Source organism: Castor canadensis, chromosome 14 (assembly GCF_047511655.1).
Source record: "Castor canadensis chromosome 14, mCasCan1.hap1v2, whole genome shotgun sequence".
Taxonomy (NCBI): domain Eukaryota; kingdom Metazoa; phylum Chordata; class Mammalia; order Rodentia; family Castoridae; genus Castor; species Castor canadensis.
This window is the reverse complement of record NC_133399.1, coordinates 5378272-5394956: the sequence shown is the minus strand read 5'-3', so window position 1 is coordinate 5394956 and position 16685 is coordinate 5378272. Positions and strand designations below refer to the sequence as shown.

General features: G+C 40.0%; 1 protein-coding gene across 1 annotated transcript; it reads right to left on the bottom strand.

The window, feature by feature from the left end:
- Positions 1-12628: 12628 nt before the first annotated feature.
- On the bottom strand, positions 12629-16248 carry LOC109676918 (uncharacterized). Its single transcript, XM_074053400.1, has 3 exons — positions 15869-16248; positions 15289-15349; positions 12629-14432 (listed from the first exon to the last, which is right to left on the bottom strand). Exons 1-3 carry the CDS (start codon positions 15900-15902, stop codon positions 12947-12949), a joined length of 1581 nt encoding a protein of 526 aa, XP_073909501.1. The 5' UTR covers positions 15903-16248; the 3' UTR covers positions 12629-12946.
- Between the last annotated feature and the right edge of the window lie 437 nt (positions 16249-16685).

Below are 16685 nucleotides of genomic sequence, written 5' to 3'. Positions count from 1 at the left end.
ACATGTGTGTGATCAGGACCCTTGTCCATTTCTTCTAATCAAGGCATCTTGCCAGAGTATGTTCCTGTGTACCTTGGAAGTGAAATGAGATGACTTCAGGCATTACCACACACATTACATTGATGTGATTCCCACCACAATACATTCTCTTGATTGCTAGTAAAGTCATGATATTTAAATGTTCCATAAATATAGGCATTTTTCCAAACTTGACTAACTGCACTTTTTCTACAGGACTTGGAAGAAATGAAGTTATTACCACATATCTTACATACATAGGGTTTTCTCTTCAGTGTGAATTCTCTCATGTATTTGAAGAGAACCAGAATTAGTGAAGGTCTTTCCATAATGCTTACATACATAAGGTTTCATTCCAGTGTGAGTTCCTATATGTCACTGAAAGGTATTTGAATCAATGAAGGCTTTCCTGCATTGCTTATATACATATGGTTTCTCTCCAGTGTGAGTTCATTCACATATTTGTAGGTAATTTAATGAATGGAAGGCTCTTCCACATTGCTTGCATTTATAGAATTTCTCCCCTGTGAATCCTTTTATGATATTGAAGTGAGTAAGGATTGGCCAAGGCTTTTCCACATTGCTTACATTCATAGGGTTTCTCTCCATTGTGAATCCTTTTATGGTATTGAAGTGAACTGCAATATGGAGAGTCTTTCCCACATTCCTTGCATCCATGGGGTTTCTTTCCACTGTGAACACTTTTTTGGGACAGATGTGAACTGTGATTCCCAGAGGCTTTTGCACATCCCTTGCATTCACAGGGTTTCTCTCCAGGGTGAATTAATTTATGTCTGTGAAAGGAACTGGCCCAACTAAAGACTTTATTGCACACCTTACACTTGAAAGGTCCTCCTCCAGGGTGTGTTACCACGTGTTTATGAAAATCTATGAGAGTCATGAAGCTTTTCCCACATCGCTTACACATACACAATTTCTCTCTAGCATGAAGATTTGTATCTGCACATAGGTATGGCTACTGAAATCTTCTCTACATTATCTACATTTGTAGAGTTTCTCTCCACTGTGTGTCCTTACGTGCTTCAGAAACCATTCAGCATAACTGAAGGCTTTCCCACATTCCTTACACGTATAGATCTCTGTATATTTCTCATACTTGCACAGTCTTAACTGTAACAGCCACATTTGAAGATGAAGGACCAGTGAGGACTTCTCCACATATAGGACTTTCCCCCGGTTTTACTCCAGGAAGAGATTCCTGCTCACTATAGGATCTGCAATCCAGGTGCAGATTTCTCCACAGTGACTCTCTTCTGAGTGTTCACAAAGTCTCTTGACCACTTCATATCTGTGCAAAAAGGGAAGCACATTACTAAGACTTTGATTATTATTTAACTTACTAGTTTTATGCCCTCTTAATACTTTTTAAATATGAATAAACTCAATGCTCTTTAAAATGGCCTAAGGACAGCTATCATGAAAAAACTCTTAGTGAGGTCTGGGGGTCATAGCTCAGGTGGTAGAGCACTTGCCTAGCAACCATGAAGTCCTGTGACAAATCTCTAAAACACAAAAAGGAAAAGAATACAGTATCAAGGTATCTATATTTCAAACACTGAATGGCTTTGTCACATCTTCACATCTCTTTATTTTTGAGACTGTATGTCACTCAGGTTGGCATCAAACACATGGCTCATGTGTATCAGCCTGTGACAACCATAAATTACAGGTCCCTGCCACCAACCCTGATTCCCTATGTAATTTTTTAAACTGTTACGATGAATTAATTTCATTTAGGAGTCTCACTGTGTATATACACATGCATTTAATGTATATCAATCAAATTCACCCTGACAATATTACTTTTCCATATGTCATTTAAATGTACAAGGGTATTCTTCATGCAAAATTCATAGAACTAAAAACATGGTGTACCTTGAAATATTTGTATATATAAAGTAAGATATTGTGACAACATCCTAAACACAAAGTTATCTTATTTTTGGCAGTACTGGGGCGTTGAACTCAGGAACTTGCACTTGCTAGGCAGGCACTCCACTACTGGAGCCACTCAGCCACCTGTTTTTGCCGTGATTATTTTTTGGGGGTTGTGGAGGGATAATATTGGGTTATGAAATCAGCCCTCTGAACTTTCAAGAAAGTTGCTCGAGTTGGCTACTTTTGAGATATTGTCTGTCTTTATGCTCACTAGTCTGGACCACAGTGCTCCTCTTTGTGTTTCCTGGGATGACTATGTGAGCCACATGCAGAGCCTCTGCTTGAGGTGAGGGAGGTCACATAAATTATTGTCCAGGCTGACATAAGACAGCAGTACTATCTCTATCTCCCAAATAGTAGGATTATTGGCTTGGGCCCTGGTGCCTGCTGCAAAATTCAGTTTTGTATCACACACACTTTATATGCAAACTCTAAAGGTAAAGTCAAACCTCATTAATTTTGTGAATGTAACAAAATTTGTGTACACTGAACCAAGAGATGAGTGGCATATAGTCAATGTTCAATAGTACAACAGTTCAGATTTTGAATATTTCTGTAGTATATGTTTAACCTGTATGCAGTTTGAAGAAAAATTTTCTGAGATTAAATCAATTTTGAAGTTGAAAATTTAGATCATTGACTTGCTTTTTAAAATTTCTTGGCACTACAGTATACTGTGGGCACACTGCTTAATTTTTTTGAATGCAAATTGCCTTAGGTTTCCCTTGCAGCTTTGGTAGTCACATTCAGTGTTTCTGTCTTTCTCTTTTTCCCCTAAAGTGAGGACAGATAAAATCATTATTGAAGATCTATCAGATTATAGGCAGGTTGATTGTATAATGAGACCATGCCTGGTATGTTCACCAAATTTTCTTTACTTTTTTTGTTCTTTTTTTTTTTTTTAACTGTAATGGTGGTTAAACTCGGGGTTTGGGGCATGGTAGGCAGAAGCTGTACTACTCGATACACTCTGTTAGCCCTTTTTGTTGGTTGTTTTTGATTTTATGTGTGGGGTGGATGGAAATACTTCTCTTTATGCTTCCCCCTTATAGCTGGGATGACAGGAGCACACCACCGTGTCCATTCATTGGTACATATGGGGTCTAGAGAACTTGTTGCTCAGGCCAAGCTCAAACTGTAATCCTCCTGATCTCTACCTCCCAAGTAGCTGTAGAGGCTTGGAACATCATGTCCAACCAAATATTCTATTTCTACATTCCAAACTGTGAAGCAGCACAGATGCCCACAAACCACTAGTTCTCTAATCAACTCATTAAAGAAACACTGTCAACTCTTACCTACAGCATCCAGGTTCCTCAAGGTTTCCCACATCACATCTCTATAGAGATTCTTCTTTGAAAGATCTAGCAAGGCCCACTCCTCGATGATGAAGTTCATAGCCACATCCTCAAAGATCACTAACTCCTGAAACATCCCACAAATTTCCAGGAAGAAAAATAAGAGTCACAGCACTGGAAATCTACATTCAATCCACAAGCTTTCCACTTACTGTGGTTCTCCTTTCAGGGTCACTCCATGTCCTGCTTGCCCCAACCTTTAACTCAATCCATACTCAGACCCAATCTCACAGCAATTCTGATACTACTTGAGAACTCTGAGGTAAAACAGCAGAATACAATCACCCCAATCTCTGTACACTAGCGCTGCAGTACCTCTCACAATAAAGTCCTACTAAATAGTGAGCAGAAGAGCATTCCCATCAGCCACCCAGAGATGGCATATTCTTACAAATACCTGAGAACAATGTTCAACCTTTGCCAGTATATTGGATCTACATAGTGAGGGACGTCGCCAGCCTGACAAGAGGGTGCAGTGTTCCAAAGAGTTTCTGTGAATAATATGCTACTTGTTTAACTCTGAAAGGCTTGTGGGTTTCTGATGTACTCAATAGAGGGAGCCCAACTGATTGACACTCAAAATATACGCTGGACAATGATCCCGTAATGAGCTGGTGTGACAATATTTAACAGAACTGTTTTTTTTTTAATGCTGGGGTTTGAACTCAGCTCTCGTATCTGCTAGGCAAGTGCTGTACCACTTGAAACATTCCACCAACTATTTTTCTTGTGTTGGGTATTTTGGAGCTAAAGGCTCACAAACTATTTGCCCAGGCTGGCTACAAATCACAATCCGCCTGATGTCTGAGTGATTGCAGGACTAAACCACTGCTGCTTGACTTTATTTAACATACCTTGTCACAACTGTGTTTTCATTTTTTAGATAGTTTTAAATTTTATTATTGTTTTGTCACAACTTATTTATTACTTATTAATAAGTGGATTTGAAATTAAAAGAACATTACCATTCATATGGCTGACATGGACGTGGTTAGCTGTTGCTATAGTGGCCTTCTTGAAATAACAGCCCTTTCTTGCAATTTCCATCTCACAAATGCTCACTTACCCTTCCACTAGGCACTGCACAGAAAAAGACCCTGGAGAATGAGTGCCATGGTCTTAATTCCAGCCTTAAGTATGGTAATAAATTGATGTACATTCCTACAGGTTATGCAGTGTGCGGTGTTCTATTCTAAGAGTAAATTGACAGTCCAGGTAATGGAGGAAAAAAGAAAGCCATCATTCCCGTGAAAGATGTCCCAGAAAGAAGCCGCCCTGGGGTTGGTATTTGGGGAGAAGAAAGTAGTCTAAAGCACAGTCACCCCTTGGGGAGTTGAGAAAAATTAAGGAAATTAAAATCACTCAGAGGAAGAGATTTTATAAGTAGCCCACTACAGTGATCAAGTGTTCCAGCTAGAGTCATACATCTGTATTTCACCCCCGCTCTAGCTGTGTAAACTTGGCACATCATCAATCTTATGCAGCCTCAGCTGCTTCAACTGGGACCTGGAGGTCAACACAACTGGACTTCGTGAGGGCACTGTAAATACTGAAGAATGTGAGGTGCACACAATACCCTAACTGCAGGACACAGACACTGAACTATCTGTATGTGGATGGTAACGGGGCACTGAGGGCAGAGGAGTATCTTTGGCATCCTTGCTGGGGGGAAAGTTCTGGTTATCATCACACACTGAGAACCAGGTCTGTAAAAGGAGGATGGCACAGGAATGAACTGGGTCCCATCTCTTCTCTGGGGATGTTTTGAGTTTGGCACAGGACGAGAACTATGAAAATGGAACTTCTGGAAGAGGGATGTGTTAGGTAATGTGCACAAATGATAACAGATGGGTACTCAAATTGGGGCACATGCACCTGTGTGGTACAGAAGCATCAATGGAAAGGCTGAACAGCAGACGGGTGTGGGAGGTGAGTGAGGAGACCTCGCCTTGCTCAAACACAAACCCCACCCTTTGGAGAATTGGGGAGAGGAGCTGGGATGGCAAAGTCCAGGAAGTGGCTGGTGGTTCAGATGAACCCAGTGTAGTGCCATGTACTTCAGCCAGTCTTATCAGACTTGGAGTCTCATTCCTTTGCAGCATGGGGACAGTGGTAGTTACCTAACATTGCTCCATTCCTACATGTCTATTCATTTTAATTATAGAATTTTCCTTATGTTCATGTGAAAACTTCTACTTGCAGATACCTTCAAAATATGTGTCCTTGTCACTGGATCCAGAATGATGTTATTGCTTGCTTCACCATGGCATGGCTGTGTGCTTTCAAATAAATTGCTTAACCTCTCCAACTCACTTTTCCTGACCTCAAAAATGTGGAAAATAGACAGGCATGGGGAAAAGGGGTCATGCCTGTAATTCTAGCTACTTGGGAGGATGAGATAGGAAGACTCAAGGTTTAAAGCCAGTCCAGGCAAATAGTTCATAAGAATCCGTCTCCAAAATAACCAGAGCAAAATGACTGAAGTAACAGAGGGCCTGCTTTGCAAGAAAGGCCCAAGTTCAAACCCCAGTATCATGCCCCACAAAAATGTGAAAAACATATATGCCTTTTATCTAAATGAGGATATATACTAATTTGAGATTTATAGGTGCCAAAATACATGAATGACTTATGACAACATTGGGTAAAACACAAATACTGAATGTCACAGCCTTCTCAGGTGTATCATAAAATAATCCTGTTCCCACTCAAGCATTCAACTGCCCCTTTCAGAGGATGTGGTACATCCCACAAGAGCCTCCTTCCTGTATGTAATGTGTCATGTAGTGCTCACAAGTGAGGTCCCATATGGCTGCTTCACTCAAGTTGACATCAACCAACACTTCTCATCTGCATATTGAAGATACCTATACCTATCCCATAATATGCCAGATTGCACTCTGCCCTTGAACTCATTCCAAACTCAACCATTGTCCCTTTTGTTCTTGTTCTTTCTTATTTCATAATAATGAGATTTGAAGTCAAGTCAGGCCTTCTAGCACTTCAGCCTCACTGCCATTCAGTTTTTGCTTTAGTTATTTTTCAGGTGGAATCTAACATTTTTTTCTCAAGGCTAACCTGTACCATGATCCTCCTACATAGGCCTCCCATGTAGCTGTGACAACAGGTAAATGCCACTAAACCTGGCTTGTTGTTGACATGGGACCTCACTAACTTTTTGCCTGGGCTACCCTCATATTGCAATCTGTTGGTCTCCACTTTCTGAGTGTCTGAGATTACAGGCACATACCACTGCATATAACTTAGTTTTTCTTAACTGCTCAGTTCAGAACCATGTGCAAAACTCCTCCCACATCCATTTGCTAATCGCATCCTGCCCAAATGCCACCTTCCTAGGCACAGAAAACAGGATGGATTCATCACACCAGGTAATACAAAACAGATCATGATGGCCTCAGCTCAAGAAAGAATCAGAGGAGACAAACAGCTGGTGTGAATCAAACAAATACTGATGTGGGTATTTTCTCATACCTGAATGATTTCAACAGTGCAGTGGAGGGCTTGAGGATGTAACTCAGTGGCAGAGCACTTGTCCTGCATGAAGAATGTTTTGGATTTGATCCTCAGCAACACAAAAGAGTCCTATGGAAATTGTACTCGCTATCAAAGTCACCAACCACAGTTTTGAGGACAGAATTTTCTGTAGAAGCTTTTATTGAGGGCATCCTTCACTTCCTATTCCTGGGGCTGAACTGATGAATTCTGAAGACTGGACTAAGAAAAGGAGTAGTAAGTGCAACTGTGGTGGATGTAAGCATGACACTGTAAGTATAATTGGAACATTTAAACTTGAGGTAGATGATAGGGGGATAAACCACATTGCACAACCACCATGAAGGTGGATGCACATGTGGAGAACATCTTGTGACAGTGCCCACAGAGGGGATTCTCAAGATGGCAGCCAGAATGAAGACAGTAAAGGACAAAGATGTCCAAACATACTTTCAGTTTTGAGAGAGATACAATGACCACAACCATGGTGACAAGAGGCTGTCTGGTCCTAACACTGCAGCCTGAAGAGGGAAAATGCACAGGAGACAAAATGGTGACTCCCTTGCACTCACAGATGAGGTGAAAAGAAATTTTTTGTTGCATCATCCCCATGGATGAGCCAACAGCCCAGGTCTACACCCTGAGATGGACACAGCCACTCACCAATGCTTACTGCAATGCACAGGTGGTAGATGGTCATAGAACAGTCACAGCCAGTGACCATGATCAGGCAGAGGTGGGTTTAGCCCAATGTGAAGAAGGACCTGTGTTCAACACAGGTCACAAGATTGTGGAGTGATGGGAGAAGAGCAGGCCAACCAGCATGCAAGAGATGATGGGATCAGCAAGAGAACCTCTGAGATGAAGATGCACGGGAAGATGGACTTTGCTGGGAGTCAGTGCTCAGCCCAGACAGCAACTATTATGAGCCTGTTCCTAGAAGGGTGAACTGGTGAAGGAGCAGATAGATCAGGAAAAAGGGAGGTGGCAGCTGCCAGGAAAATGTCAAGAAAGCCAAGGAGGAGGAAACCTGCCCTGGGCTCTAGCCTGAATAGGCACCATGCTGCCTCTGTAACACCTGATCTGAATGAAGGTACAGATGAGAATGCAGGCTCTGCCACAGACCCAACTGCAATTCAAAAACTACATTTTTGGGGGTAGAACAAGGCCATCAAGATTGAAATAAAAAAGTTTTAAAAAGTGCTCTATCACTTGAGCCACAGCTCCAGTCCATTTTGCCCTGGTCATTTTGGAGATGGGGTCTACTGAACTATTTTCCAGGGCTAGCCTCAAACCCCGATCTTTGTGGTCTCAGCCTCCCAAGTAGGTGGATTTACAGGCAGGAGCCACCACTGCCCAGCACAGCTCTGTGCTTTTAAACAACTTGCTGAATTTCCATGGGTCTCCTTTACCTCATCTGTAAAAAGATAATGGATTTTAGTATTGACCCTAGAGAGAAAGATAAAATGAGACCATCACATTAAGGTTTTAAGACATAAGTCCTGGAGGAGTGGCTCATGTGACAGAGCACCTGCCTAGCAAGCATGAGTACCTGAGTTGAAACCCCAGCAACACCCAAAAAAGAGGCATAATTTAGGTAATATTTGCATTTTTATTAATAATGATGAAAGTTTAAAAATGTGCCTACTTTTGGAGCCATTAGTGGCAGGCATGGATGATAAGAGTCCAATTCAACTGATAGTTTAGTAGGGCTAGGAAACAGTGCTCTATCACCAAGCTACATCCTTAGCCCTTTCATTCTGTTTTATTGGAACTGACTTGACAAGTAATGTTTACACTTCTTGGAAAAGCATAAAAGGTTATACAATATGTCCCATAAACATATTCAATATGCCCCTGGAGAAACCATAAACATATACATTATTCACCACGACCAGGTAGGCTTCATCCCAGGGAAGCAGGGGTGGTTCAACATACGAAAATCAATAAACGTAATAAACCACATTAACAGAAGCAAAGACAAAAACCACTTGATCATCTCAATAGATGCAGAAAAAGCCTTTGATAAGATCCAACATCATTTCATGATAAAAGCTCTAAGAAAACTAGGAATAGAAGGAAAGTTCCTCAACATTATAAAAGCTATACATGACAAACCTACAGCCAGCATTATACTTAACGGAGAAAAATTAAAACCATTCCCTCTAAAATCAGGAACCAGACAAGGATGCCCACTATCTCCACTCCTATTCAACATAGTACTGGAATTCCTAGCCAGAGCAATTAGGCAAGAAGAAGGAATAAAAGGAATACAAATAGGTAAAGAAACTGTCAAAATATCCCTATTTGCAGACGACATGATCCTATACCTTAAAGACCCAAAAAACTCTACTCAGAAGCTCCTACACAACATCAATAGCTACAGCAAGGTAGCAGGATATAAAGTCAACATAGAAAAATCATTAGCATTTCTATACACTAACAATGAGCAAACAGAAAAAGAATGTATGAAAACTATTCCATTTACAATAGCCTCAAAAAAAATCAAATACCTAGGTGTAAACCTAACAAAAGATGTGAAAGACCTCTACAAGGAAAACCATACACTTCTGAAGAAAGAGATTGAGGAAGACTATAGAAAGTGGAGAGATCTCCCATGCTCATGGATTGGTAGAATCAACATAGTAAAAATGTCCATACTCCCCAAAGTAATCTACATGTTTAATGCAATTCCCATCAAAATTCCAATGACATTCATTAAAGAGATTGAAAAATCTACTGTTAAATTTATATGGAAACACAAGAGGCCACGAATAGCCAAGGCAATACTCAGTCAAAAGAACAATGCAGGAGGTATCACAATACCTGACTTCAAACTATATTACAAAGCAATAACAATAAAAACAGCATGGTACTGGCACAAAAACAGACATGAAGACCAGTGGAACAGAATAGAGGATCCAGATATGAAGCCACACAACTATGAGCAACTTATCTTTGACAAAGGAGCTAAAAATATACGATGGAGAAATAGCAGCCTCTTCAACAAAAACTGCTGGGAAAACTGGTTAGCAGTCTGCAAAAAACTGAAACTAGATCCATGTATATCACCCTATACCAAGATTAACTCAAAATGGATCAAGGATCTTAAATATCAGACCCCAAACTCTTAAGTTGATACAAGAAAGAGTAGGAAATACTCTGGAGTTAGTAGGTATAGGTAAGAACTTTCTCAATGAAACTCCAGCAGCACAGCAACTAAGAGATAGCATAGATAAATGGGACCTCATAAAACTAAAAAGCTTCTGTTCATCAAAAGAAATGGTCTCAACTGAAGAGAACACCCACAGAGTGGGAGAAAATATTTGCCAATTATACATCAGACAAAGGACTGATAACCAGAATATACAGGGAACTTAAAAAACTAAATTCTCCCAAAACTAATGAACCAATAAAGAAATGGGCATGTGAACTAAACAGAACTTTCTCAAAAGAAATTCAAATGGCCAGAAAACACATGAAAAAATGCTCACCATCTCTAGCAATAAAGGAAATGCAAATTAAAACCACACTAAGATTCCACCTCACCCCTGTTAGAATAGCCATCATCAGCAACACCACCAACAACAGGTGTTGGCGAGGATGCGGGGAAAAAGGAACCCTCTTACACTGTTGGTGGGAATGTAGACTAGTACAACCACTCTGGAAAAAAATCTGGAGGCTACTTAAAAAGCTGGACATCGATCTACCATTTGATCCAGCAATACCACTCTTGGGGATATACCCAAAAGACTGTTACTCCAGAGGCACCTGCACATCCATGTTTATTGCGGCACTTTTCGCAATAGCCAAGTTTTGGAAACAGCCAAGATGCCCCAGCACTGACGAATGGATTAAGAAAATGTGGTATCTATACACAATGGAATTTTATGCAGCCATGAAGAAGAACGAAATGTTATCATTCGCTGGTAAATGGATGGAATTGGAGAACATCATTCTGAGTGAGGTTAGCCTGGCCCAAAAGACCAAAAATCGTATGTTCTCCCTCATATGTGGACATTAGATCAAGGGCAAACACAACAAGGGGATTGGACTTTGAGCACATGATAAAAGCGAGAGCACACAAGGGAGGGGTGAGGATAGGTAAGACACCTAAAAAACTAGCTAGCATTTGTTGCCCTTAACGCAGAGAAACTAAAGCAGATACCTTAAAGCAACTGAGGCCAATAGGAAAAGGGGACCAGGAACTAGAGAAAAGGTTAGATCAAAAAGAATTAACCTAGAAGGTAACACCCATGCACAGGAAATCAATGTGAGTCAATGCCCTGTATAGCTATCCTTATCTCAACCAGCAAAACCCCTTGTTACTTCCTATTATTGCTTATACTCTCTCTACAACAAAATTAGAGATAAGGGCAAAATAGTTTCTGCTGGGTATTGAGGGGGTGGGGGGGAGAGGGAGGGGGCTGGAGTGGGTGGTAAGTGAGGGGGCGGGGGCAGGGGGGAGAAATGAACCAAGCCTTGTATGCACATATGAATAATAAAAGAAAAAAAAAAGAAAATTTACATAAAGGAAAAGTTTTACAAAGATTAAAAAAAATAATAATAAACATATACAATATGTCCCTGGAATATCAAGTAAGAATCAATGAACATAAGTTCAGCTATGTAAAAACAAAAGTAGCTAAATCATACCAAGCTAGAAATGTGTGGTTGTGAAATTTTAACAGATTTTGGAAATCCTCCTTATCAATAATGGATCCCTGTGACGTTAATACTACTTATACATTGGCTAAAGAATTTATTTAAACAATGGAATTTAAATTTTAAAAAACAAACATACATATATTATAAATGTTCATCTTGCATTGGTACATCATAAAATTTCTATGACTTGCAATCCAGAAATATTATATAGATAATAACCCTGTCAAATTTGGGATGGAGTCACAGCTTAAGCAGTAGAGCTCATGCCTAGCAAGACTGAAGCTCATATCTGTAATCCTGGCTACTTGGGAGGTAGAGATCAGAAGCATCACAGTTCCTGGACAGCCTGATGAATAAACAACTTAGCAAGACCCAGTCTCAACCAATAACTGAGCACAGTAGTGTGCACCTTTCATTCCATCAGTGAAGGAAGGATTAACAGGAAGATGGAGGATCAGACTGGCCTGGGCCAAAAAGACGCTAGTTGAAAAATAACTAAAGCAAAAAGGGCTACAGGCATGGTTTAAGTTGTAGAGTGCCTGCCTAGTAAGTGCAAGATACAGAATGCAAAACCCACAACTGCAAAAAAGGAATGCACTATTTATTGATCAATCTGTCATTTTTGCATACAACCCAGAGACATCATTCTTCCTAATTTATTGCTAAAAATAGAATAAATTGACAGATGTCCCTCCAATTCATGTGTTGAAAATATCACTACTTGAAAATTTACCCACTAAATATAATGACTATCATAGTTTAGCCAGGCCTACCATAAAGGGTACTTATAGCATTTCCATCACCTTGAGTTGGGATGGTCATCTAAGCCCAATTTTCTAATAAATTTTTGAATAGCTCATGTAATTTATCAAATGCAGTGCACTGTGCATTATCCATTCTTTACCATTTCCTAATCAGAAAGGTGAAATTGGAGGAGCACTGTACTGCATGTCTGGCCATGGAAAAGATCCACACTCACATATTATTCTCCCCATCTGTTTTATAAATGCACCATTGATAAACACAACATATTTAAAACTTATAGAACATTTTATTCAGGTTTTTCTTTTCTGGAGCATTCTACACAAATAACTTTGCATCAAGCTATTCATACCATTAATATTTGTAGGATTCTACTGCATAAGGAATTTTCACAGGACTATGAAACTATCTGTCATTAATGGCAACATTCCTTTATTTTCCACACTCACAGATGTGGTCCAGAGGGCATCTTATATGTGTGCCATCAGGAGAATTTTGGGCATCTCTTCCAATCAAGGCTTCCTGACATAGTATGTGCTGTGTATCTGGGAAATGAAATGAGATGACTGCAGGCATTCCCACACATGTCATATTGATGTGATTCCTTCACAATACATTCTCATACTGCTAACTAAGATTATCATATTTATGTGTTTCATATTTTAAAGTTAGGCATTCTTCCCAGTGTGAGTTCCTGCATGTTTTCTACAGTGACTGGAAGAAATGAAGGTTCTACCACATATTTTACATTCATAGGGTTTTTCCCCAGTGTGAATTCTATCATGTATTCGAAGAGAGCTACAATAAGTGAAGGTCTTCCCACACTGCTTACAAACATAGGGTTTTTCCCCAGTGTGAGTTCGTCTGTGTACTTGAAAGGCATTGGAATAAATAAAGCCTTTCCCGCATTGCTTACATACATATGGCTTCTCTCCAGTATGAATTCTTTTATGCATCTGAAAAGAAGAAGAATATATGAAAGCTTTCCCACACTGCTTACATACATAGGGCTTCTCTCCAGTGTGAATTCGTTCATGTTGTTGACAGGTACTGGAATCACTGAAGCCTTTACCGCATTGCTTACACACATAAGGTTTCTCTCCAATATGGGTCCTTGCATGTTTTCGACAGTTACTGGAGGAAGTGAAGGTTTTACCACATACATTACATACATATGGCTTTTCGCCTGTGTGAATCCTTTCATGAACTTGAAGACACCCAGAACGACTGAAGGTTGTCCCACATTTCTTACATTCATATGGTTTGTCTCCAGTGTGAGTTCGTTCATGTCTTTTTAAGTTACTGTAATGAATGATGGCTTTCCCACACTGCTTACATACATAGGGTTTCTTTCCAGTGTGAGATCCTACATGTCTTCCCAATGCTCTAGAATTAATGAAGCCTTTCCCACACTGCTTGCATATATACGATTTCTGTCTAGTATGAGTCTTTTCATGCTTCCTAATGTTATTAGAAGAAGTGAAAGTCTGACCACATAATTTACATGTATAGATTCTCCCTCCTGTGTGAATTTTTTCATGGATTTGAAGATTACAGGAACTACTGAATACTTTTCTACATTGCTGGCATTCATAGGGTTTTTCTCCCATGTGAATTTGCTCATGTCTTTGAAGGACACTGGCATAACTAAAGGCTTTACTGCATACCTTACACTTGAAAAGTTTTCCTCTAGTGTGTGTTACCATGTGTCTATGAAAACCTGCAAGAGTCATGAAGCCTCTCCCACATTGCTTACACATAAACACTTTTTCTCTAAAATGAAGTTTTGTATGTACCTGAACATAGCTCTGTCTACTAAAAACTTCTCCACATTGCTTACATTTGTAGGGCTTCTCTCCACTGTGAGTCCTCACATGCTTCAGAAACCATTTAGGGTGAGTGAAGGCTTTCCCACATTCCTTACATTTATAGAGCATCTCTGTATATTCCTTATACCCGCATGATTTATGTGCAATCTGAACTGTATTGGCCACATTTAGAGACAAATGACCAGTGAGGACTTCACACACAGGCCTTTCCCATGGTTTCACTCCAGGAGTTTTCTTGTTCACAGTACGATGTACAATCCAGGTGCAGATTTCTCCACAGTAACTCCCTTCTGAGTGTTCACAAGGTCTCCTGAGTGCTTCACATCTGTGTAAAACAGGAAGCACATTGCTAAGATTTTGTTCCTTATTTAACTTATCGTTCTATGTACTCTATTTATTTCTGAACATGAAAGGGCTGAATACTCTGCAGAATTCAGAGAACAATTATTATCAAAATGTTGGTAATGAGGTCTTATGTGAATAGCTCATGTGTTTCACATCTAGAAGGAAGGAGCTCTACCAGAGCTAGTTATTTTTCAGATAGGATCAAACTTATTTACCCAGGCTAGCCTTGAAATGCAGTCATCTGATCTCTGCCACCCAAGGAACTAGGATTACCGACTTCAATCCGAGCACTCAGCTACAATATTCACTTTTGTATCATACATATAACAAAAACCTTTAAGGTAAATTTGTCATGCTATAAGTTTGTGCATGTAACAACTTTTGTGCACACTGAACCATTAGGTGTCCCATGTAGTATGTTGTCAATGTTTTCAATATTACAACAGTTCAGGTTTTATTATCTAATACTATATATTCAATCTATATGCATTTTTGTAGAAAATTTCTTGGGTTAAATCAATGTGAAGGTGGACATTCTATTTCACTGGCGACCTTTAAAAATTCTTGTTAATAACCGAATGCAGGTGGTATACGGCTGTAATCTGAGTGATTCAGGAGGATCAGTTGTCAAAAGGCAGCCTTGAGAAACAGTTCTCAAACCCTATTCCAAAAATACCTAACACAAACAGGGCTGGTTGAGTGGCTCAAATGGTAAGAGTGCCTGCCCAACAAACATGAAGCCCTGAGTTCAAACTCCAGTTCCCACATAACAAAAAAGTTATTGTCACTACAGGATTCTTTAGGGACACACATTTATTTTGGCAAGTGCAAATTACCTTTCATTTCTCCTGGAATTTTTCATGTCACCTTCACTCGTCTTGTCTTCCTGCATCTTTCCTAAAACATGACACAAAATGTCAATATTGATTATCTATTAGATATTAGATAGGCAGGTTAATGCTGTAATGAAACAAAACTGAGTATATTCAAATTTTCTATTTCCTTTCTTTTTCTTTTTTCTGCTTTTTGGTGGTTGAATTCAGGGCCTTGGGCTTACTGGCCAAGTACCCTAACACAGAAGCTACTCTGCAAGCCTTTCTTCAGTTGGTTATTTTTGAGGTCCAGCCCAAGACAGACCTCAATCCTCTCATTTTTACTTGCCTGTATACCTGAGAAGAAAGAGCATACCAGTGACTTCAGCCACTGGCTGACATGGGGTCTGATGAACTTTAAGCCCAGGTTGGCCTGAAAGTGCCATCCTCTCAATCTTCCTCTCCCAAGTAGCTAGGGTTACAAGCTTAAGCCATCATACCTAATCACATTAACTGGTTCTGCCGTCCAAACTATGGAGAGGCACACCTGCCCCAAAACATTGGTTCTCTCATCAACTCATTAAAGTAACATGGTCACCCTTACCTACAGCAGCCAGGTTCCTCAAGGTTTCCTGCATCACATCTCTGTAGAGATTCTTTTGTGAATGGCTCAGCAAGGTCCACTCCTCCACAGTAAATCTCACAGCCACATCCTCAAAGGTCACTGGCTCCTAAAACATCCCAAAGATTTCAAGGATGAAGAATGATACTCACAGCATTGGAAATCTACATTCAACTCATAAGCAGTTCACATGATGTGGTACTCCTTACATGATCACTCCATGCGCTGCTCATCCCACTCTTACCCTCCATCCATACTCGTACCATCTCTCACAGAAATTCAGATACCATATTAGAAATACGTGGTGAAGCTACAGCAGAAGAGGATCACCCCAACCTCTGTTTGCTGGGTCTGCAGCACCTCTCATGTAAAGCCCTACTTGGAACTGAGCATAAGACGATAAACACCAGGCATCCTGAGATTGCATGCACTTGTGAATGCTTGAGGACACATTCAACCTTTGCCAGTATATGGGAAATACCATAGACATGTAACTCACCACCCTGACAAGAGGAGCTCGGTGTTCCAAACAATTTATGTCAACAATATGCTACTTGTTTAACTCAGCAAGGCTTGGAGTTTCTGCCATGCTCAACAGAGGGAGCTTAAGTGTTCAACCCTCAAAATATACTCTGGACGATGAACTTCTAATAAGCTGGTCTGACATAGCATCCCAAGATACACATAGCCATGTATAAACAGAATTAAACCTGGTAGGAATTATTTTAAGTTTGTAACAGCAATACAACATTTAAAAATCAGTGAATGTAATCTATCACCTCACCAAGCAAAAATCCTA